The following is a 22,031-nucleotide window of genomic DNA, read 5'->3' on the forward strand; positions in this document are numbered from 1 at the left end:
AGAGAGACGATATTGCGGCTCAGGTAATGCCGTTAGAGTGAAATGAATTAACTGCTTGTGACGTACGAGAAACCGAATGACGCTTGGACAATTGAAATCCTCCTTCCATGACAAAATAAATGTAACCCGGCGAAGAGTCTGTCGAAACTACGAATATTTTGTCTAATGAACCTCCATACACGAGACACAAGCGCAAGGCCACACTGTCAAATGGAAACCTACCGAAACTGACTGATAAGAATAAACTTAATAACTGATGGAAATAATTTTTTAAAAGCCCAGTTATGGATTAGCTATATTCAGAGATGGTTCCCACGGTAGGGGAAAAATTAACGCCCGGGCGGAGTGTGGGGGTATTCAGCGGGCATACTTTTAAATAAAAAATATGTTGTGTAAGCGTCACGGAATATTTAAGTACCGTTCACACAGATCTTTAAAGTTAATTACTTTATTTAGGTGTCATCAATTGTCATCAAATGACGCTTAAAGTGTGCATTCGCTCAATGTTGCACACCTGGTATCATTTTTACCTCTGTTTGCGAATTTATAATACTCAATTTTTTTTCCCCTCTTCTGTGCATAAGTTACAATTACGCCATTGCGGTGGATAGTCTGGCAAAAATCCATTACAATCGAGTGGTAGCATTCAGAGTTCTGCATTGATATAGAGCGGACAAACGTGGCCTTTTTCCGAGGCATACTGAAGTAAGTTGTTCTATCACTGTGGCAGCTGACTAAGGTTTAATTAATTTAACGGCAAAGAAAAAAAGAAGAGTATTTTCTTAGTTTCACTTTTAGGTTTACTGACATGGAATCGATATAATGTCATGCCGTGTTCAAAACAACTGGTAAGAGTTCAAGAATTTTACAAATGGAATTGAAACTCGTTTCAAAACAAAAATCTTGTTTAAGACAAATAATCTGGGGCTAGTTTATAATGCAATCAACTATAAAAATGGTCGCCAATGAGGGCAAAAAAAGAACGGCTGTGAGAGGACTTTGGAATAACTGACACCGAGGCAGTTCGCATGGAAATATTAGGCGCACCCGTCGCAGCCCACCCAGTCTTCTCCGTCATCATCTCGGCAAATCTTGCATAAATTCGCATTCCTCCTGCAGGTAAGATTCCTTACTAACGCGATCTGACAGAACAAAGCAGCTTGAATTCGAAGACGTGCATTCTTCGAGAAATTCTTTAAGATCACCCTCGAAAAAACCGATGACATAGCCATTTTCTTTTCTGTAATCATGCAAACGCAGACGGAGATATTCCTCGTCCACTTTGTCCGCCATATTTACATTTTACGCGGGAAAAGTATTCTCTATTTTCCAATTGCCCGTAATTCACTCTGTTTGCCCCCTAAATTTTGCATAAACTATTGTTGTGAAATGCTCTTGGGAATATGCAGACCTCCCAAGAGTGTTTCACAACAATAGTTTATGCGAAATTTGGGGGGTAAACAGAGTGAATTATGAGCAATTGGAATATAGAGAATGTCTTGCTACGTATGTACATGTGAAGTGTCCTTTAATTTTACGGGATCACTTACACAACGTATTTTTAAATAAAAGTGCGTCCGCTGAATACCCCCACACTCCGCCCGGGCGTTAATTTTTCCCCCACGGTAGAAGGTGTCTTTTATGTTTTTGTTTTTACGACTTATTGTCTTGAAAGCCAGTCATCTTCAGGCAATAACATTCAGATAATAACGGGATGTCGTCACTTGCATGAACTATGACGTCACACAACGAAATTTGTTTATAGCCTCAAGCTGTTATTACTGATCAAGCTATATATGTTGATCGTGTTTGCAGCAAACCACAAGGCACTTACCTCTATCAACAGCAAGATGTACCTTTGTAAGAGTGATCTTCTTAAGGAACGCTAGAAACTTTTCTAGTCTCTACAAAGAACACCCAGCCTGGAACATGAAATCAAGCAACGAAAAGCCTTCGCCGATACTGCTATCAAAGAGAAACGCAAGAAGTTTACTTGTTCGAAATGCGGTTGATGCGGCGACGTTAGAGAAAGAGGCCAGACTGCTACAGTCAAAGGAATTCTGAAGAAAAATTATTTTGCAAGAAAAATGAAGTCATTCTGCAAGGGCAGTCCAGAATTTTCGAAAGACAAATGTCCGCGGTTTCTTTGCCTGAGAAAGAATCAAACCCTTCTCGAAGCAAGGAAAAGTTGTCGTCTTTGAGACTTAGTCATTCTCTGATCACTCTTCCTGATATACATGCTGCACAAACAAAACTGGAGAGGCATTCAGAGAAAGACAGTGCCACGGACGTGGGACGATGGCAAGTGTCCTACACGGAGAACAATGGAGAAGGGTTTTCCACAGGGACTTGTCCCATAGAAGACTGGATAGAGTTAAGAAAGCGCAGGTATTTGCGGTCTTGTTTAAGGAACAAAGAAATGTTAGATGTCGAGCAATTATCTGACCAGTTTGTATAGGTAATCAGACGGTTTCGAGTTCCATTTGGAATTAATTTGCACGAGTGAGTTTTTCAAAAAGCTGAAATTGCACGAGTCAGTTCGGCGAGTGCAATTTCAGGTTTTTGAAAAACTCACAAGTCCAAATTAATTCCAAACTGAACGAGAAAAACCGTATGATTACTTATTAATAATATTAACATGAAAAACTCGCATGGAGGAAGTGCTGGAAGATCTTTCTCGAAGCCATTTTTTCTCATTCGAGAAAACTTTTTTCAAAGTTTTAGCACAAAATTTTCGTCATTATTTTACGTGATATCATTTTCTTTGAAAAGTTCCTATTGTCTTTCAGTCAATCATTATCCAGAATTACGATATGTAATTTGCACTGGTGTTACACTTTTTGCACTGATGTTACACTTTTTGCACTGGTGTTACACTTGAACTGCACTGCTCTTAGCCAATCAGAATCGAGTAATTTTTTCATGTATATTATTATCCCTGTAACAACGACTCCTCGCCGATTTATTGACAATTCTATTAGTAGAAATGAGGAAGGAAGCACAAAATGAAAATACTGCGAAGTTTGGGAGTCATTTTTAAATAGCGATTTGATGTCGTTTGCAGACATAGAAGACAGTGGCTCATTAGCGTTGAAAAACTATTCTGTTTCCTTTTATATCTTCCACTTACTCTGATGTTAGACACTTAACAGTAATGAACTATGTATGACCTACTTTGCCAACCTTTCCGTGAGGGAGAATAAATTTGAGTTTCTTGACTTAATCGATTAAATTCATAACGTATTTTGTTGTCTAATTACTCTGCAGTGAAACGAAAACAAAATAATTTCTAACTTACTCTAAGTAAGAAAACATCAGTCATATAGGAGGGGGCATCTCGTTTATTGATCAGACATAAATTGCCCTTGGATAGTTATTAACACAATAAACGTAGTAAACAAAAACACGGAAATTTACTAAAACGAAATTTCCAAAATGAGCTGATCAAAGCGGAGATGCCGTCGAAGTGACAACTCCTAAAGGATAAACTCCTTGAATATTAACTTCTTAGCATAATTGCGTAACCTGCATACCAAGGAATCTACATACCAGTACAAAACTATCTTACAATAACAACGTGAAAAATTATATTTATTTTGTCACTTCCAAGCTAGTTTGGCACTAATTATTGCTGGGTTTTTTGCACTTTATATTTTATTTCACGGAGTTTCATGAAGTCGTTATGCAGAGATGAAGTCAGTTTGTACTCATTTAAAGACGTATTGAGAAGAGAATGACAAAGGGCTTTGTAGGATATTGGGCAGAGCAAGTTAATCACAGTGACGATCATTAATCTTCGATTGTGGAGCGATTGGTAGACTTCTGTTGTTAAATTGTTTATATCTGACCACAATGATATTAGTCTAGCAGCATAGCGGACCTCCAGTGCTCTTTCCTGTCGTAGTGCAAAGATCAAACAGTGATTGTCTTTGTATGCTGTTAGCTGACTCTGAACATCGTTTGGCGAATGTTCGTCCCGGGGTCGATGCGGAATAAGTGACGTCTGCACGCAAGCTTGTGATGTACAAATCGATAGTCATCTTCAACTCCCAAAACAACTGTAAAAATGCTGGCCAAAAGGTTAGACCAAAGAATCTCAAAATTGCGATTTAAATCCCCACCGGCCTGCTCACGGGGGATGGGGAGAGTTGATGGGCGCATTTGGTTTCAACAGTTTAAGGAGTTTCATATTGAAGCATTAGCCATGTTAATCTCCACCGTACCCGGGGATCGTTTTTCCAGGCAGGCGTTGCTTTCAGGGGCGCAAGGGAATGTGTTGGTTATTGCAAGACCTAGCCAAGGTTGCCTTAGATTGCCCTATATTATACGGCATCAAGAACACCACGGGTAATGTTCGCTCGGGTAGCCAATCAGAGCGCAGGATTTGGCTCACCAGCTATAACCCTAACGTAACCCACAAGGTTGGAAACGACTTCCCTTGATCTTTTAAATCCCAATGAGCGCCAGACTAAGAGGCATTTGTTTCCTGCAGTTCGATTTGTTACTGGAAGTTTGGAATTTAAAGATAGTTTCATAGTCCAGGGTATGCGCAAGCTGGTACCTTTTCCGCTTTCTTACTAAATCAAATGTAGTTACGTTCTAATTCGCTTCGCTCAAGCGAACGTAAATCATTTTACCCTTAAATTCCCGTAATACAAACAAATCACACGAGAAATATGGTAGGATGCGCAAGCGGATCCAAAACAGTTTATTATAAGATAGATAGTTACTAACACAGAGTGGACTGCAAAAAAAGAAATTACAAAGTTGTTGTTGTTGTTGTTTGTTTGTTTTTTTACAATTTTTTACACACTACTGTATGGAGAAATTAATATACGCTCGATAATGCATTACAAACCTAAATACTTAGTTACTTGTAACCTGTTTTCAAGGCTTTCTTCAACATACATATCCTTGGCAGAATCAGATTTCCATCTACCATGTATTTTAAGAAGTCTTTCTAGAATCGAGTTACTACTATTACGTACCGCAGATGTAATACCACCGGATCTTAGACTATGAAGACCATAATCATTAGGGTTGAGGCCCAGCTGACTTAAGGTATCCCTTAAGATATCTCTACAAATAGTATAAGAAATCTTTCCACTTCTCAGGATATAGCTAGAACTACTACGGTGAAAAACAAGCGGTCTAAATAAAGGGAGAGAACTACATAAGTCAATACCAGATAAATCTAAATACCGTTGTAAAACACCAACAGGACAGTACTTAGACCTGGATTCACTTATAAAGACGAAATTCCCTTCCCTATAAACATCTGTCTTACTAGGAGGTACAAAGATTCTTATGTAATCGCTGTGAAATTCAATATGCTTAGGAACAATATTGCATAATTCGTCGTAACGAAAAAATCCTGCAAAAGCTAAAGAGCATAACGCAGCGATACGAAGATTCTTTAAATTAGCATCTTTCTTGTTATGAGTATCTAAAATACTCCTTGTGATGTCTGTGGTAATAGGCTTCTTTTTCATAACTGGCTGTGATTTCTGGCGTTTAGCAGATTCGATAATATTCCTGCAAAATTCACTATCTAAAGGATTACGATCCAAACTAGGGACAAAAGAATGTAGCCATTTAAGGGCAGCATGGGCTAAAATTACTGAGGAACTAGAGGTGCAAGACTGCTGAACTTCAAATAAATATAGAGAAACAACACTAAGGGGAAAAGGTAACTGCATGTTGAAATGTCCACTTTTAGACCACTCCAAGAACTTTCTAATAGCGCGAACGTATGCTTTAGTAGTTGTATCCGCCCTGGACTTCAACATAACTTCTAAAACCTCATAAACGTTGATTGAAGAAAATTGTTGAAAGCCTTTCCAGGAATTACTTGATAAGATTACCTGGAAAGACAAGAGCAAAACATATATAATAAAAGAACAAAAAAGAGCGGTATAAAAATCGATCATTGTTGGGACCAGTGCCACATAAGACGATAGACTATTGAATGGACCAGTGCCCCGTAAATCAAAAACCATTGGTTGGGCCAGCGCCACATAAATCAACTATACGCTGTTTAAGACAGCGCCACATGAAATGACAGACTATTAATTAGGCCAGTGCCACATAGATAAACAACATATTGCTTTGGCCAGCGCTACCAAATGTAAATAATCGTTAGGTTAATGGACACACCGTCCAATAAATTACTCAGTAAATTTCAATCTGAAGGCAATAATATTTCCTGTGAAAAGACCAGACCCTAAGAGCGAATTAAGGTTTCTTCCGCGGGTTAGAACCTCATTTCCGATATGAATACTGTGAGCCACAAGATAACTACTATACTTGTGTGTAATTAAAGGCCAAAGAGGTACAACGAGCGTACCAACGGCCCGCTGAGATTTCAAATAATGCAATACGCGTGGGACGATACCAACTGGAGGGACTACTAGGCAATTTTCTCCTCGAAGAGACTGAAAGAAAAAATCAACACCCGAAGTATTGGGGTTCCAAAACCTCGAAAAATATTTGGGGAGCTTGTGATTGTAATAATTGGCAAAACAATCAACACTATGCGGGCCCCACCGGCCATCAAGAAAAAGAAAAAATTCTTCAGTAATTTGCCAATCATCAGTATCAATTAAACGACTTATATAATCAGCTTGCTAATTCGAAGTGCGAGGGATCCATTGCACTTCTAAATGAATCCCCGATCGAATACAAATATAAAAATCCTTCGGGCCATCTTATGCAAACCTAATTTCATGCTGCCCACTTCAACAATCTTCGCAGCTGCTTGGCTATCAGTAAACCACTTAACGTGTGATCCTTCCAACACTGAGGCAAATGATTGCAATGAAAACTCAATAACAGACAACTCCCTCCACGTTGAACTTTGAACTCTCTCGTTCTCCGACCACATTTTGTGGCACACAAAATCATTGTTAAAGTCAATAATTGCTCCACCTCCGGTAGCACTGGCATCCGAATATACAAAAAAACTAGGATCTTTACTTACAAAGCAATACCTAGAGTTGATATTAACCATATTTTCCTTCCAAAAATACAGTTCTTCCTTGCAGTAATCGTCGAGACGGAATATAGAATCCCAGTTATCTTTGCACAAGGTGGACAAGACACAATGTCTGGTCATTATCCTGCCAATGTTACCAACTACAGGCCCGGTGGAAATAATTTGGCCTGTGAAGGAGGCCAACTCTCTGGCAGACACTTTGAAATCGGCTTCAATAATATGATCAATTGTATTGATGACCTTAAGAATTCTTCTTTCTACAATTTTTAAAGTACCCAGTGCAGAATTCCAGGTTATACCCAACCAGTCCAATACTTGGGTGGGTTCCCATACCGATTTGTCTTCGTTAACGACAAAACCCGCGTTATACAAATCCCCCCTTACAGCTAGGGCCTTAGTGCGACAACTTTCTCTATCCTGAACAATCGCCCAACCATCGTCCAAGAAGATGGCTATACAAAGACCCTGTATTCTCCAATACTTTTCTAAAGGCTTCAAAACCTTTGTGAAAACGTAAGGGGCAGAGGAAAGACCGAACGGGAGCACAGCGAAAACATAAAATACTTCATTAATGGAATCAGACGCCCGCCATGAAAACCCCAGAAAAGTTTGGTGTTCTTGTGCAATGTCGATATGGTGATAACCGCTTTTTAAATCAAAGGAAAACATGTACGCGTCTTTCGCAAAATAAGCCATAGCAATTTTCCAGTCCTCGTACTTAACGCTTTGCTTAATTAATGACTTATTGACATGGCGCAAATCAAGAATTAACCTCTTTTTACCGCATGGCTGTATAGAAACTGACAAGGGATTTACAACAAAAGACTGCTCATTAACCGTACGCACCCGACCAGAGTTAACAAGCTCAAGAACAGCTTGGTCCACAAAATCAGCATGAAGTCGAGCTGACTTATTAGGGACCTTAAGCATAGACGACGAAGAAGAAGACGACGACGAATAGTACCGCGTGAAGACTGGGACGGAACGGTCCGTTCACGGTGCGAAAACGGCGGGAAATCCGAAACTTAGCTTCGCTCGACGAGAACGTGAACGTAAACAAAAAATCACAGCACAGTAAATCAATTTTTCGTCGAGATGGTTTCTTTTCACGAGCTTCAAGAACTTTTTCTCTTTAGTCACGCTCAAGGCATTTTAGATGATGAAGAACTGTTGTTGTTGTATGAGGAATACTCGCCAAAAAATCCTGATTTTTGCTATGAGAATTTTGGAAGGTTTTCTCTGGAAGATATGAACGATGCAGAGTGTTTGGCAGAATTTAGATTCAGGAAGCACGACCTTTCACTTCTTGCCGAAGTCCTTCAAATACCAGACAGCTTTACGTGTTACCAAAGAACCGTATCAAGTGGAATGGAAGCGCTTTGTATTCTTCTGAGAAGATTATCTTACCCCTGCAGATTCAGTGATATCATTCCACGATTTGGTCGACCGGTTCCAGTGTTAAGCATGGTTAGCAACCAGGTGCTTGACTACATATACGATACACACGGTCACAGAATCACTCAGTGGAATCACCAAATTCTCTCTCAGCCCTTGCTGTAACTGTATAGTGACACTATTGCTGCCCAGGGTTCTCCCTTGGACAATTGTTTTGGATTTGTTGACGGGACGGTTCGTCCAATTTGCAGACCTGCAGAGCATCAGAGAGCAGTCTATAACGGCCACAAAAGAGTACATGCTTTGAAGTTTCAGTGTGTTGCCCTTCCCAATGGTCTGATAGGTCATCTATATGGCTCCGTAGGTAAGAAATGGTTCTAATAATTCTTTATTTTGTCATATATTTCTATATCATTCATGAAAACAGTTTTGAATATTTTTCTATTTTTCAGAAGGAAGGAGGCATGATGCAGGCATGCTGGCTGACTCAAGACTCCTTAATGACCTACAAGCTTTTGCAAACTCTCCTTTGGGGAATCCATACTGCATTTATGGTGATCCAGCATACCCTTTAAGGGTACACCTTCAAGCCACTTTCAGGGATAGAGCCTTGACCCGTCAAATGATGGATTTCAACCAGTCAATGAGCAGTGTCAGAGAATCAGTAGAGTGGCTATTCAATGATGTCACTAACTACTTCAAGTTTTTGGACTTTAAAAAAAACTTTAAAATTGGTCTCAGTAGTGTGGGTAAAATGTATGTGGTCAGTGCCCTACTTAGAAATGCCCTCACATGTCTCTATGCAAATCAGACATCAAGTTTTTTTCAGCTGGAACCTCTTTCCTCAGAAGACTACTTTTCTTAATAACCTTTTTTAATTACTTTTTGTGGTAACTTTGTAACATGGTGCCTGGGCATTATGTATAATATGTAAAATCACAGCAAATGAGAATTCAAAATGTGGTTTAATTTTACCAACATGCTTTTTGTACACTGTTACAGTAATGCCAGATTCACACTATCTGCAAAAAAATGCCAACACAACAGCATGGACATAAGGCAAAAAACCGATCTTCTCTTCAAGTCATTATCTCACTAAGCAAGTGAAGTATGATTTTTGTATTGAAATAAAGAAACAAGTTTCCTGCATCACAAAATCATGTTGAAAAACAGCGGAAAATATTTGTTAACTAAAATTTCAACATAGTTCAACAAAGTTTAAGTAAATTAATGCTCAACATAGTTTAGGTTTCCAAAAGAAGAGGTGCTAAGATTAATACTCCCCTTTTAAAAATGTAACATGTTTTAGAATAAATTTCCAAAATCTTGAGGAGATTTGTGATAGTCACTTTGTGAATGTAGCTTTTTCCAATAAAGCCATTAATGACTGATTCTGTTGTTGTACCATCTTCATCATTTCTAATTGCTGCTTGTGCATTTGACTCTGCTGATCCATCAACATCTGCTGTTCATTTTTTTTTAACTCCATTTCATCCTTCCTCAGTTTACTTTCTAACTCAAACTTCTCCTTGAGGTATTCAACAGCATCCGAACTTCTTCTCTTCCCTCTTTTACTGGGTTTTCCTTCTTCTGAATCTGCATTTCTTTTTTGGGTTTTGCCAAGACGTTCCATAGCTTGGCGCCTAACCTCTTCGGCACTTGCTTTCTCAATCTAGTGTTTTTTGGTGAGAGTGCCAGCTTGCTCATTCCTTTCCATGTCAGCTGCCTTTTCTTTGTCAAGAATCTCTTCAAGTGCTGCATCTAGCTGGGTCTCCTCACAGTCTATGCCTGATGCTCTTTCTTCTTCTCTTATTTTCTCCTTGTACTTCGTCTGCAAAAGGGTTAGTCGGTCTCTCACTGATCTCTTAGACACTTTGAATATGGGACTTGCAAGACTGTTAAGATTAAGGGCAATCTGCCTCCATACTTCACCCCTTTCTTTGCTGTTTTTGGGATGCTTGAAAGGCTCCTGGAGAAGAACTTCCCCACAGAGGGTTAAGTCATGGTCTTCTGTCCATTTCATAGAGTTGTTTCTGGAGAAGGAAAATGTGAATGTCTTAAAATTCCTTTTACACTTCTGAGCAGGCATTAAGACTAATCCTGCTTTAATTGCATATCATATGTTAATTGCATACACCATGACAGTTAAATCTAAATTAGTGCTAATCAGGCTTACTCTGCCCTGCAATGCATGCAGTTTAGCTTATATTCGTTGATACAAGCAATCCCCAAATTTAAAATTAGGAACGTTTCAAGTCTGCGATCTACAGGACTGTTATTTCAATCTCTTGGAATTCGAGCCTGCTATAACGACGTGGCTTTTTGCTTCTGGGATTTATCGCTATATATATATATATATATATATATATATATATATATATTAGAAACAACTTTATCTGTTTATTACTAGACAAAGCTTATATGTTCAGACAGATCGAGCAATGAATAAAGTTGAACTTGATAACTCAGTCAATATTTATAAAGCTGCAAATGCTCTGCTTTTATTCTCGAGGAACGCTGCAGAAACGATAGACTGAACCACAAATTTAACCGTCCCGAAGCGACTGTTATTTTTCACAAGGAAATTAAGCTCATCATGAACGATCCAATTTACTAAGACTTTAGATCTTACCCTGACGCAACACCGCGGCAAAACGTATGCGCATGCGTCAAGTTCAGCATTTCCGGTTTGCCCGTGTTGTTCGGTGGTTCAGATTAATTTTGTTGTTCGCCTCGCGGTGTTTAAGCTTGTTGTTGTGAATCAGCAGCCACAGATGAAAGAAGAAAGGACCACAAATACAAAAAAGGTATGTAGACAATAACTTGTTGCAATTACTGGTCCTGGAAATGTTCGTTGGACCCTTTAAGAAATGCTCCGCAGTGGCCGTCATTACTGATTAGTAAGCCTTTTGTCAGTTCGTGTTGTACATACGTACATTTATTTGATAAGTAGGTTTTAAAAGTATGCAACTGTACAGCTGATGTGGACCTACTACTACTAAGTCTGGATAAGGAAAACAGAAATTTGCAATGCAATCGTCATAATACTAAAAATAGTGTACAATAATGGTTAAAAAGAGGGGTCAAATAATTTAAAAACATCTAAAGTTGGGTTCTTCTTCTTATTTATGCCTGTTTTTTTTTTTCCAATTTGTTGCTTGGACTGCTACAAGATTATATCCGTTGAAAAATTTTTTCATGGTGACAGAGAAGGTTCGTAAGTCTATTCGTTGTTTATCGATTTTATTTAGCCTATAATACTACGAATTTCACAATGGAAGTGATCTCACGATTTCAACTTGTGGAGCTGATCACGAGAAGCTCACTTAAAACTCAAGCTACATGTAATGGTCAAGCACCTGCATGAAAATACAAATTTTTGGTTTGGAAATAAATTTCAATTTTACTTTCAGAATTTCATGATTACAACAGCGGCAAGATTGCCTTCTTTGGTGAGCCATTCTAAATAAAATGCCAGAGAACTTTGAGGTACCATTGGATTTTCATTCAGGATGGATAGGTCAAAGGAGTCTTCAAGTTGTACATTGCCAGTAATAAGAGGCAGAACACCATTACAGAACTGTGTAGTAACTCACTCATTTGAAACAAATTTATTAAAATTTAAAATCATTTCAGTGACTTATATGATTTTCTATGTTACAATAACATGTTTCCTTTATGCGCCACTGTTTTGCTAGCCTATCCATATGTACACAAAAAGACTGTTCAACTAACCGGACAAGTTTTTAATTCACAGTATTTTAAAGTTATAGGTTTCAGATTTTAAACTACCGTACTTTAAACTCACTTGAAGTACATTTGAAATCTGAAAGTTTACAAACATTGGCTTCTCCCTGAGGAGCCTGCTTTTTTGACCATCCACATCCCTTCGGCTTGTGCTGAAACCTCAAATTCTTCCAGAATTGATAACATCTCAGAATGCCCCATGTTGCTGGATAAATAATCCCTCTTCTCTTTGAAGTGTATTTGTTTTCTGAGATCTATAAAAAGAATGGCATTGTTGCAAGTTAGTTCACTGGAACTACTTTTATGTCCTTACCTTTCAAGGGGTTAAATGTGAAGAAAGGTAAAACATTTAGTAATTTTACTTCATTATATAATAGAACTGACATTTATATTGGGGTAAAGCTGTGTCTGCTGTTGTAGTTAAGAAACATGCAATAATTATTTAAACAGACTTTTTAAACTGAGTGGCCTTATGGTCTTCCAAGGAGACCTGTATTTTAAATACAAATAAGAATAAAACAGGGCGAAGTACGTGAAATATGCTATTGTGCACAACAAAACAAGAGTTCTTTTTTCCTCTAATACACGGTGTTCTTCACTCAATCTTGGATCTTCCCAGAGAATAGACTGCAAAATGACATTGAAAAGACCAGGTGCAGTTTTGTCAGCAAACTCTTTCATCTGTCCAGGAGCATCCAGTGGCAAGGCATCACTGCTTTCATAATGATGTTGCAATGATATTTAAAATTTTCCGATCAGCTGGTCAAATGAATTTTCTGAAATTAATAGAAAAGGTAAATATCTATTTTACTAATTTAAATAAATTATTGAAATAATTTTATTTATTAAATTTAAATATTTAATTCTCTGCTTGTGTCAATCACTGTCATGTATTGGTCTTAACACATCCTCTTACTTATTGGATTGCACAAATACAATACCTGTATCAGAAATATAATCTTGAAATGGTGTCTGTTACCCTTACCGGTCACCTAAACAACATGTTATTTTGATTGTTACCTAAGTCACTAGTCAATATTCGAACAAAAATAATTATCAGTTTTCCAAATCATTGAAAGGATGAGACTTGAATAGTTTGTGGCAACTCTGACGCAGCATTTTTTTTCTTGGCCAAGAGACTCCTCAGATAACTCTTCCAAATCATTGCCATAATAATTGAGAAGTCCTCTAAATCCTTCTCATTAGTGCTTATGACTTCAACTGAATGATAAAACTTATGATATTGTCATTGACCATGTGCAATACATGTAAATAATGATAATCTGTTTGAATGAGTTTTGGTCAGATGGTGTTATTATAGTGTGCCATGGATTATCATGATGTCAAACAATTATCCTTCAAAATACTTGTATCTTGTATGTCTTGTATCTTTACATTTCAGGTAAGTGATACTAACCTGATAGTTGAGTTAAGTCATGGATTTCTGTTGTCATCCTGTTACAAACTGTTTTATCCATTGTAAATTCACAATAGCAATTTATTTTTACCACCCCAAATGATGTTTGTATTTCTGCCATGGATGTTTGCTGGCTTTTTGGGTACTGCAGGTCTATTCCACAAGCCTCTTCTAGAAATTTAAGTCTTTAGAACAGCAATTGGAAATGGTTCTGAACTTTTTGGAGGCCTTCACTACTGCTGTGTTGCTGCTTTAAGTTCTTGTGTAGTCCTAAAATTGGTAAATTGCAAGATCTAAATAAAAAATTTAAAAAAAAATAAGAAATAAACATATTAGTGATGAGTTTGTTTGTATCCAGATACTGAAAATGGATGTCCAAAAAGCATATCCCCCCACTAATGAAAAATGGAGTAGGTAAATTTTTAGTGAAATTTTTCATGAAGTGGGTGCTCATAGGGTTCCTGGACACCCCTCTAACTGAATCCTTGGTGTGGAGACAACATTGCAGTACTACTGAATTTCAATAAGTATATGTGAAACTGACATTAATTTTAGACGATATTATTGGTGCAATTTTATGGGTTTGGTCTTAGGAAAGATAAGTTTGTCAAGTGGCATAAAGTTCTTGTTTTGCTGTCTTTAAAATTATTATTTTTCTTTAAATTTGCTTGGCAGTTAATTTTTCAAAATAATATTTCCCAGCTTCTGTGCTACCTTTTTCTTTCCATAATATACCAATTGACTGAACTGCCTGAGGTGGCTTTTTGCTACCTGCACCCCAACAATTAAGTTTAGTGAAGCAATTGACAGTACTGTACTGTAGTCAAGAAGAGTAAAATAAAAATGTGAGGTACATTAATGCAAATAACACTCCAACATCAGTAGTGCGAGATAATTTTATAGGTACCTTTTGAAGTTTGTCATCTGAGGTCTGTTTATTTCCATCTTAGTGGAGAACCATACATGCGTAAGACTTGGATCATTTAACACAAAATATAATTAAATTTATAATGAATTTTTTGGTATCATGTCTATTTTGCCCCAAATTTTACAAAATTTGATACAAACAACTTGTTTATTGTTGCCACAAAAATCTTTGAAAGAGTATGCTTTCCTTTTCCTTAATTTCATTTAATTTGCTGGTAAGGATATTCCGAAAATCCTTGCAGCAATCCAAGGCAGTGCGAACCTGCGTGTCAATTATAATTAACCGATGTCTAATTAACTGGCCTGCCAGTAGTTCGTAACACCGGCGGCTTCTAGTCAGGATGCGAGGTAAACCTTGTTTCTTCGTCCACTCTGGTACAGCATTTGTAGCACCACCTTGCACCTGGCTTGTACCCATGACATGTTGCTCCTATGGCATCCAGGACTGCAAAAAGTCTTGCAGGAATCCGCTGTTTCCTGACGCCTCGCGAATGGTTTTCTCTAGGAACCGAACATCTGTTGTTGCTCGTCCGTATTTCGTCCCAGTGAACACGGCAAACTGTTGAGCCCACTTGAGTTCGGCAGCTCTGGTTAAATCTTCAGACAGAAAATATCTTTTGCCGTTACATTTACGGCTGCTTTTGTTGGCTTTCCCACATTTTTCTGCGAAGGAACCGCACAACCAAACCAACGCAACAAGGAGAACTACGTAAAAAAAAAAATGCTCTTGTCGAGCACGAACGCGCCCGAAATTCTCTCATATTTTGTTGTTGGTGCAAACACCAAACCCCTGGGTGCAAGCGCTTGAAACTCAAATGAAAAATAAACTTTTCAACGAGACAAACCTTTCCCCTACTTTCTTTTGCTAACTCTTACTTTTTGTTTTCAAACTTCGCGGTACGAGATTTTATCTTGTTTACATTGGATTTTAATACGTAACCGGAAATGCATAATTTACCGGAAGCTCAAATTTGTACTCATGCGCAGTGCGTTTTACCGCGGTGTTCCCTGACGCGGGAGTTTGACACGCCATGTGCAGTTCCTGCAAAAGAAGTTTACAGAGGCTAATTACTTTAAGTTTGAGCTAAAAAACAAAAGAAACTTTCGTATACTAAATTCAAACCCTTGATTGCTAAGCTTTTGCTCAATTAAACCTCTAAAAGGCTAAGAAATAGACTGACAAATACTTACGTAGAGCAGAGGACGGCAACACAGCTTTTCTCACGTTCTCGACGTTCGGTGGACGACGAATGACGTCAGCGAAGACAAGACATGACATGCGCAGTATCATCTTGTGGTTCAAAGTTACTTCCGGTTCGTACTCGTCCGCCGTTCTCGTCGTCTATGCTTAAGGTCTCTATTATTTCTTAGCTTTACGGCCAACGGAAAACTGATGAACGGCAGCCTGTAGCCGTTTTCAATAATAGACAAAATAAAATCCGGAGCACATATAGATCTCCAGAAACCTAAATTATTCTTCAAATTACCCTTAACACTTAATGAATGTCCGCTTTCAAGTTCGTAATTCTGTGTAATTTGATCTACCTGCGCCAAGTCATCTTCATTGCTTTGGTTGAGTTGATTGGGCTGCGGTTGGCTTGTTGTAGGAGATTCCAGGGCAAGAATTGTAGCTAGGGGACTGGTAACTTCCCGGCCAGAACATGGATCTACAGTCCTTGGCCCAGTGTCCAAATTTGCCGCATTTGAAACAGCGAAAGAAGTCGCCAGAAGCGGCTCTACGGCCTGAAAGATAAAAGCAATGACGAAACCTGTAGTAAACGGGAGGGGGGTGGGGGTGGGGGGCGTAAACCAGAAAGATGAATAAACTGTATGGAACCGCGAGCGTGAATGGTACTCAAGAGACAGCGGAGAGTATAAATACTAATAACTGGCCAATCAGGACATCCATGCAAAACAGAATGCACAATAGTGGGTGCGGCAGATGTGAGACGAAAACAACTGCGACTAATTACTTGGTATAACAGCGGAAAATACATTTTTGTGCGACTCAGAAATCCCTTCTGAACCCACGCGCGGGTTTTCTCAGTACTGGCATCCGGTGTAGATGACACGAATAAGTTTAAAGAGAACAGCTTTACAATATATCTTTGTTCTTTCTACTACTCATTAGCGATTTTCTATGTTTTTGCGTGTTGCCATCGCCACATTTATGCAACCGGTTGTTCTTCTTATCACCTTCAGCCATCTCATTTATGACCAGGTATCGCATAAGGCCTCTCCATAGCGCTTCTAGTCTTCTCTGACTGCTGCAGACAGAGCATGATTTCCAGGCCGCCCCGTTCCTTTCTTTCTCTACTGTAGGACCTCCAGGTGGTTATATATTCTAATTATTTGTCACCTACACCGCTTTTTATACCACGCACAGTGGAATATTTTCTTTACAATACCTGACGATGCCGAAGATCGACGAAAGCTTGGAATTAAAAGAATAACAGCTACTCAAGGCCTCAATCCAATCGTCTATTTAATCAACATGCTACTGAAGGACAACTCCAAACGTTTACTTTTCGCTGACTGTTTAGCTTTCCTGAAAAAAACTAAATAAGCAGTTTCGACGACCGTTTTCCGTTTCCCGTTTCCAAGAATGGGAGGAAAGAACTAACACTGCCGACATTTTACAAAGACACCGTGAATAATAGCAATAGAACATCACGAAGACCCTGCCATCGGTTATGGATAAACTGCTTTAGCCGATCGCGAGATAAATAGAAAGATCCAACACACTACATTCGCTTCTTAAAGAAAACAGCTATATCTTATGCTATTGGCACTTGGCCGCGGACGGCCTTAGACACATTCAATGACCTACTTTTGTAGCTTTTTGTTGTCATTCTGTACGTGCCTCTTCTGCAGAACAAATAATACTAATAATTGTTTTTTTTAGTGTTATGAGAGATAATGAAATCAACAGATGCCACAAGCTGAACCAATAGCAATGATAGCAAGAAAGGCTGCTACAGAACAAATAATAATAATAATTGTTTTTTCCCGTACTTTCTACTAAAGGCGACATAAGCAATGGCCAAAGTTCCGCGTGAAACAGCGTAGCTTGTGATCATAGTTAGTGGTAGTATTCCCCTCCACTAACTATGTTGTGATTAATAACGTTTTTGCAATACTCCAAGGATCTTTGGAATAAAAAGAAATATAACAGCAGACTTCAGGATTGTTTGAAACTTCTTGCCATCATTGTTAGGTCAATATTAATACACGAAGGAATTCAATGTGCTAATCATTCCTCCTTGGCAAACAGACAGGTTAATATATAATCTGTTGTTGTTTCCCAGAATAGAGTATTATAATGCGTGGGAATACGTGACGTCATAGATTAGGCCGGGCACGTCCGCCTCTCCATATAAACACTGTCATTTCGAATTATTCTTAGTCTGTGTACAAAGCAGTTTCTCCCGGCATCTGTTTGTGGAGTTTTTGAAACTTTTTCTGTGGAGATGTCCGCTTTCAATTCTTCACCCGAATTAGTTTTGTCTAAGAACTGTGCGAAATATCTACTTGCAAGAAATGCCGGTGAGAAGGCACTCTTTAACAAACAGTCTTGGTTGATAGACAAAGCCAAATCGAAGGAAGAGAGAGCGTTTGGCAGAGAAAGGGAGCGGCTTTTACAACGCCGTCAATCAAGAATGCAAGAGATCGGTCAAACACCTCAGCCTCGCGAAAGAGTGAGTGTGGTCCAAAAGATTTCAAGAACTGAGGCTTCGGAGAGCGATAGATGGGAGGTACAGAGTGACACACCATGTTACAAGACACAGCGAAGAAAACAAGGAGTCTCGAAGTCGCCATTGTGGTCATCTGATGAATCTCTGTTGCTTTCAGCGTCCTCAGCTGATCGAACCAGTACAGTGAGGCAAACGGCCATGTCACATCAGGCTCAAGAAAACAGTCCGAGAAGTTTGCGGTCTTTGAGTTGTGTTCTTCCACCCATTTCACTTCAACGAACAAATTCTGTTAGAAAGTAGAAAAGAGATTTGTGGATGGATACAAGCAAAGAACCCAGGACTAAGATATTTAACGAACCTTGACTGAGAGAATTCATAGCTCCTATTATATTTTAAGTGGAACATAGGAGATGTAAGATATATAAGTCATATATATAACGAGGCTCGAATCATGGGTCAAATGAAAGATTGTAAAATGTTTTTATGGAGTGTAAATGTAGATTACAGAGAGGAATGATGTCAAAATTAGAACGTGATCATGACAATTCTACGTGATGCAAAATATCGATTACCAGAAAGTATGTAATATACAACGGGTTTTTATTTATTAGTGGACAAACAATGCGTGACTCTTGTTGACCCAAGTTTGTAAAATAATTGACGTCAATCTCGGCGATTCTTTAAGAACGCGTGGGTCTGTAAACATAGATGTTTAATTCAAGCTGGTATAGAGTTCAAAATTATTTATTGCCGCAAACCGGTACTTAAATGTGCGAATGGTTGTATAAAACATTCAAAAATCTTATATGAAAACATTAAAACACTTTATCACGCGAAATTCTGCCTCAGGTGTCAAGTGTTCTTTTCTATTCAGAAGATTAAAACTTATACAATGGGAGTCTACATTCCCAAAATTCCTAAATTGCTTTGCAATGGATGCAAATGTTTAAACAAAATACACTAGATGATTGTTTGAATGATCATCAGACCAAGAATACCCGCCCATCGACCCCGTAGGCTGCATATTGTTAATATTGACCTACAGTAGGAGTACCGGACGATGAAATATTTCACGAACTTTCTACGACATTTCCGAATACCTGTTGACTTATAGCTACTCATGTTACTGAGTGTATGGCTAACTCTAATTGTAGCTCTGTCAATGGCCGTGATCACATCATCACCGTTAATTATAGTTTGCTCGTTGCCGGCTCGGGTTGGTCTTAAGTTAAACGGCGTTAGACTTAACAGTAGTCAGTGGCTGTCCGCTCGACTGCATGTAACTCCTATACTGTGTAATCTCCGTTTTGATTTGAAAATCCATTGCCTGTTCCCGCCTGTGTATGTGTCTCTCATACTCTGCAATTTCTCTCAGATGAATAACTGTGGCGCGTTGAAGGTCATTCTCCTGTTCTAGCCATCTTCTTTATGAATTCATGCTATCGATTTTCTGTGTTTGGATCTTAATCGTTCTTTCTAAGTCAGCGCGTGACGCCATTCTGAAAATAATTTGATTTATTGGCATGGAGCTTTTACTTGGAGCTTTAAAAATTCTTCTCGTTTAACCTAGTTAGTGGGAGTTAGTGCCACCACATTGTAACTAGAAGGATTGCCACCTTAGTGTCTCACTCCGCATCATAAAGTCTGTCATTGTATATTGATAGCGTTAACATTAACTAAAGCTACAAGTTCTGATTAGTCTTATAAGTAGTTCATGACAATCACATATAATTGGCTTTACATTTGCCCATGCAGCCAGCGGGTAGATAGAACTATAGCTTATTTGTTTCAGATCATCGAAGCATGGATTTCCAAGTATATTTAGAGTGGATAAAGAAGAGGTCACGCTATCGCACTGGCTGACTAAACTTATCAACCTCCTAACTTTAGTTTATGGCCTGGATATACGTAACCAGTATGTGATATAACTCCGTTAATAACCTCGCTTACTTTGATTCTTCGTAAAAGCATAGAAAAGACAGCATTACATGATAATAGGGGAAACTAACCAAGCCCTAAAATATTTATTTGAGTTATTCGACGAGCCTTGTCGCTATGGAATAGGCCACGTTCGGTATATCAATATTCTAACATGGCTCCGCGGATTTCAGATCAAAATTGTGAATTTTTTAAAGGTCAAATAAACAAAAATTTAGACATGTTTTCATTCGAGTCTACTGTGTTCATTGAGTTTAAAATAAACATATTCTGAAGTTTCAAACGAATCGAACGAAGCATTGCGGAGATATTGGAATGTTAAATTGATCACTGTTTTTTGTCCTTCATAATCGTAGAGCGGTCGGGAAAATTGTCGGATATCAATTGTCGGAAATAAAACCTGTGACGTCACTGTTGGTGAGCTCAAGAAATGCGGGAAATTTGAAACTGTTTTGGTTCCAAGTTCACAGTGAACTTCAGAGGAAAACCACTCTGCTGCCTTTGTAATTATATCTGCAAATGGTTAGATGTTTAAGTCTTCTCGGATAAGGACTATAAATCGTAGGCGCCGTCTCCTGCATCTTCATTGTTACATGCCAGTAGCAGGGGACGTTAAAGAACCCACACACTTATCGAAAAGATTAGGGCACGTAGTTCCCGGTGTTGTGGTCTGGGCTTGTCTCACGAGTTGGTGCTTAACATAGGTTCAACCCTATTGCACTTTCCCCCTTAGACAGAATCGTCCAAGAAAAATTGCTAAATGTACTCAAAATGTAAAGTTAGCACTTCCAAGTTCACCCAGGACCCAAAAGCTAAAAGAGAATGGCTTATAAAAATAAAAAGAGAATGCTTTACGCCCTCGAAGCGTTCGCAAGTTTGTGCAGAACACTTTACCGAAGACAGCCTAGCACAAAATCTTATAGTAAGGAGTTTTTGGGACCCTCTTTCATGCTTCGTCAACTTGTACTCAAGAAAGACGCGGTACCGACGATTTTTAACTTCACTATGGAACGTTGCAAGCCGGCAATTGGACAAGAAACAACGAAAAACGAGCGAATAATGCCCGCCAAAGAGCGGGCGAACTCCTCGGCCATTTCCCAAGTAAAATAAGGTTTTGGATCTACGAACAACTCACTGATGCAGAAACGCAGCAATGTTCAAGACAACAGTGACTTCACAAAGCAGTCTCAGTCCCATTCCTTTCGTTAAAGTGCGCGGTCATTTTAAGAGGCCATCGGCTGTCTTCGTACTTTTAACTTTTTTAGTTATTTACACCACTCAGAAATAAAAATTTCCGCGTAATTTGCCTTAAATGTTCTTTTTTTATAACGTTTCGAAACTATAAAATGGCTGAAGTAAAGATGTCTAAATTTTGGTTCATTTGACCTTTAAGTTTCTTTTGTCTCTCAATTCCCAAAAGAGACTTGGATACAAAGAAAGCAACACCAAATATAGACGTTTGTCCTGAAAGCCTCGGGAGCCACGCTAGAATATTGATATATCGAACGCGGCCTATTGATCAGCTATTTCCTATTCTTACCTTCACATGGCTTCAATTTTAGGATCGCAAAAACGTGTCCAGTGGATGGGCTGACCCATGTACGTGACAAAATAATCCAGGAATAATTAATGTTAAAGCACAGTCAGGTCGTTTTGAATGAGTCTACATTATTTTTCATCGTAATTAGAGGAAGTTGCATCCTCTCAGTGGCTCAGTGGTAATGAACCAAATTTTTTGCCAGTCGCTGAAGCAACAGCGCAAATTAGTATTGCCCAATATTTCAAGTGGCAGAGCTAATCTTTCACGGCGTCAGGTCTGTGATGAAACACAATTTTATAAACGTTCCACTGTATTCCCCCTTGAACAAATAGGCTTATCGAATAACCAACACACCAAGCCCACGCAAGTGCAAAATTT

At 38.7% G+C, this 22,031-nt stretch overlaps 1 protein-coding gene, 1 long non-coding RNA gene and 3 pseudogenes across 5 annotated transcripts; 3 read left to right on the forward strand and 2 right to left on the reverse strand.

The window, feature by feature from the left end:
- Window positions 1-1,690: 1,690 nt before the first annotated feature.
- Window positions 1,691-2,458, forward strand: LOC149101914 (uncharacterized; annotated as a pseudogene).
- Window positions 2,459-4,850: 2,392 nt separating this feature from the next.
- Window positions 4,851-16,477, reverse strand: LOC149101915 (uncharacterized). Its single transcript, XM_089275259.1, has 3 exons — window positions 16,454-16,477; window positions 16,026-16,361; window positions 4,851-5,864 (listed from the first exon to the last, which is right to left on the reverse strand). The coding sequence occupies exons 1-3, from the start codon at window positions 16,475-16,477 to the stop codon at window positions 4,851-4,853; spliced, it is 1,374 nt and encodes a 457-aa protein (XP_089131385.1).
- Window positions 8,090-9,283, forward strand: LOC149101916 (uncharacterized; annotated as a pseudogene).
- Window positions 9,336-12,390, reverse strand: LOC149101917 (uncharacterized; annotated as a pseudogene). Its single transcript, XR_016202389.1, has 2 exons — window positions 12,198-12,390; window positions 9,336-10,422 (listed from the first exon to the last, which is right to left on the reverse strand). The product of XR_016202389.1 is annotated as an uncharacterized LOC149101917 (transcript).
- On the forward strand, window positions 10,956-13,843 carry LOC149101918 (uncharacterized). 3 transcript variants are annotated; one of them, XR_016202397.1, is made up of 3 exons: window positions 11,018-11,196; window positions 11,803-12,162; window positions 12,490-13,843. It is a non-coding gene; the product is annotated as an uncharacterized LOC149101918 (long non-coding RNA). The 3 variants fall into 3 exon arrangements; XR_016202398.1 differs by having other exon boundaries at window positions 10,956-11,602; window positions 11,803-13,843; XR_016202396.1 differs by having other exon boundaries at window positions 10,956-11,196; window positions 11,803-13,843.
- Window positions 16,478-22,031: the final 5,554 nt, after the last annotated feature.

Source organism: Orbicella faveolata, unplaced genomic scaffold (genome assembly GCF_042242905.1).
Source record: "Orbicella faveolata isolate gen_17 unplaced genomic scaffold, um_ofav_v1 contig_36, whole genome shotgun sequence".
In the NCBI taxonomy this organism is placed as follows: domain Eukaryota; kingdom Metazoa; phylum Cnidaria; class Anthozoa; order Scleractinia; family Merulinidae; genus Orbicella; species Orbicella faveolata.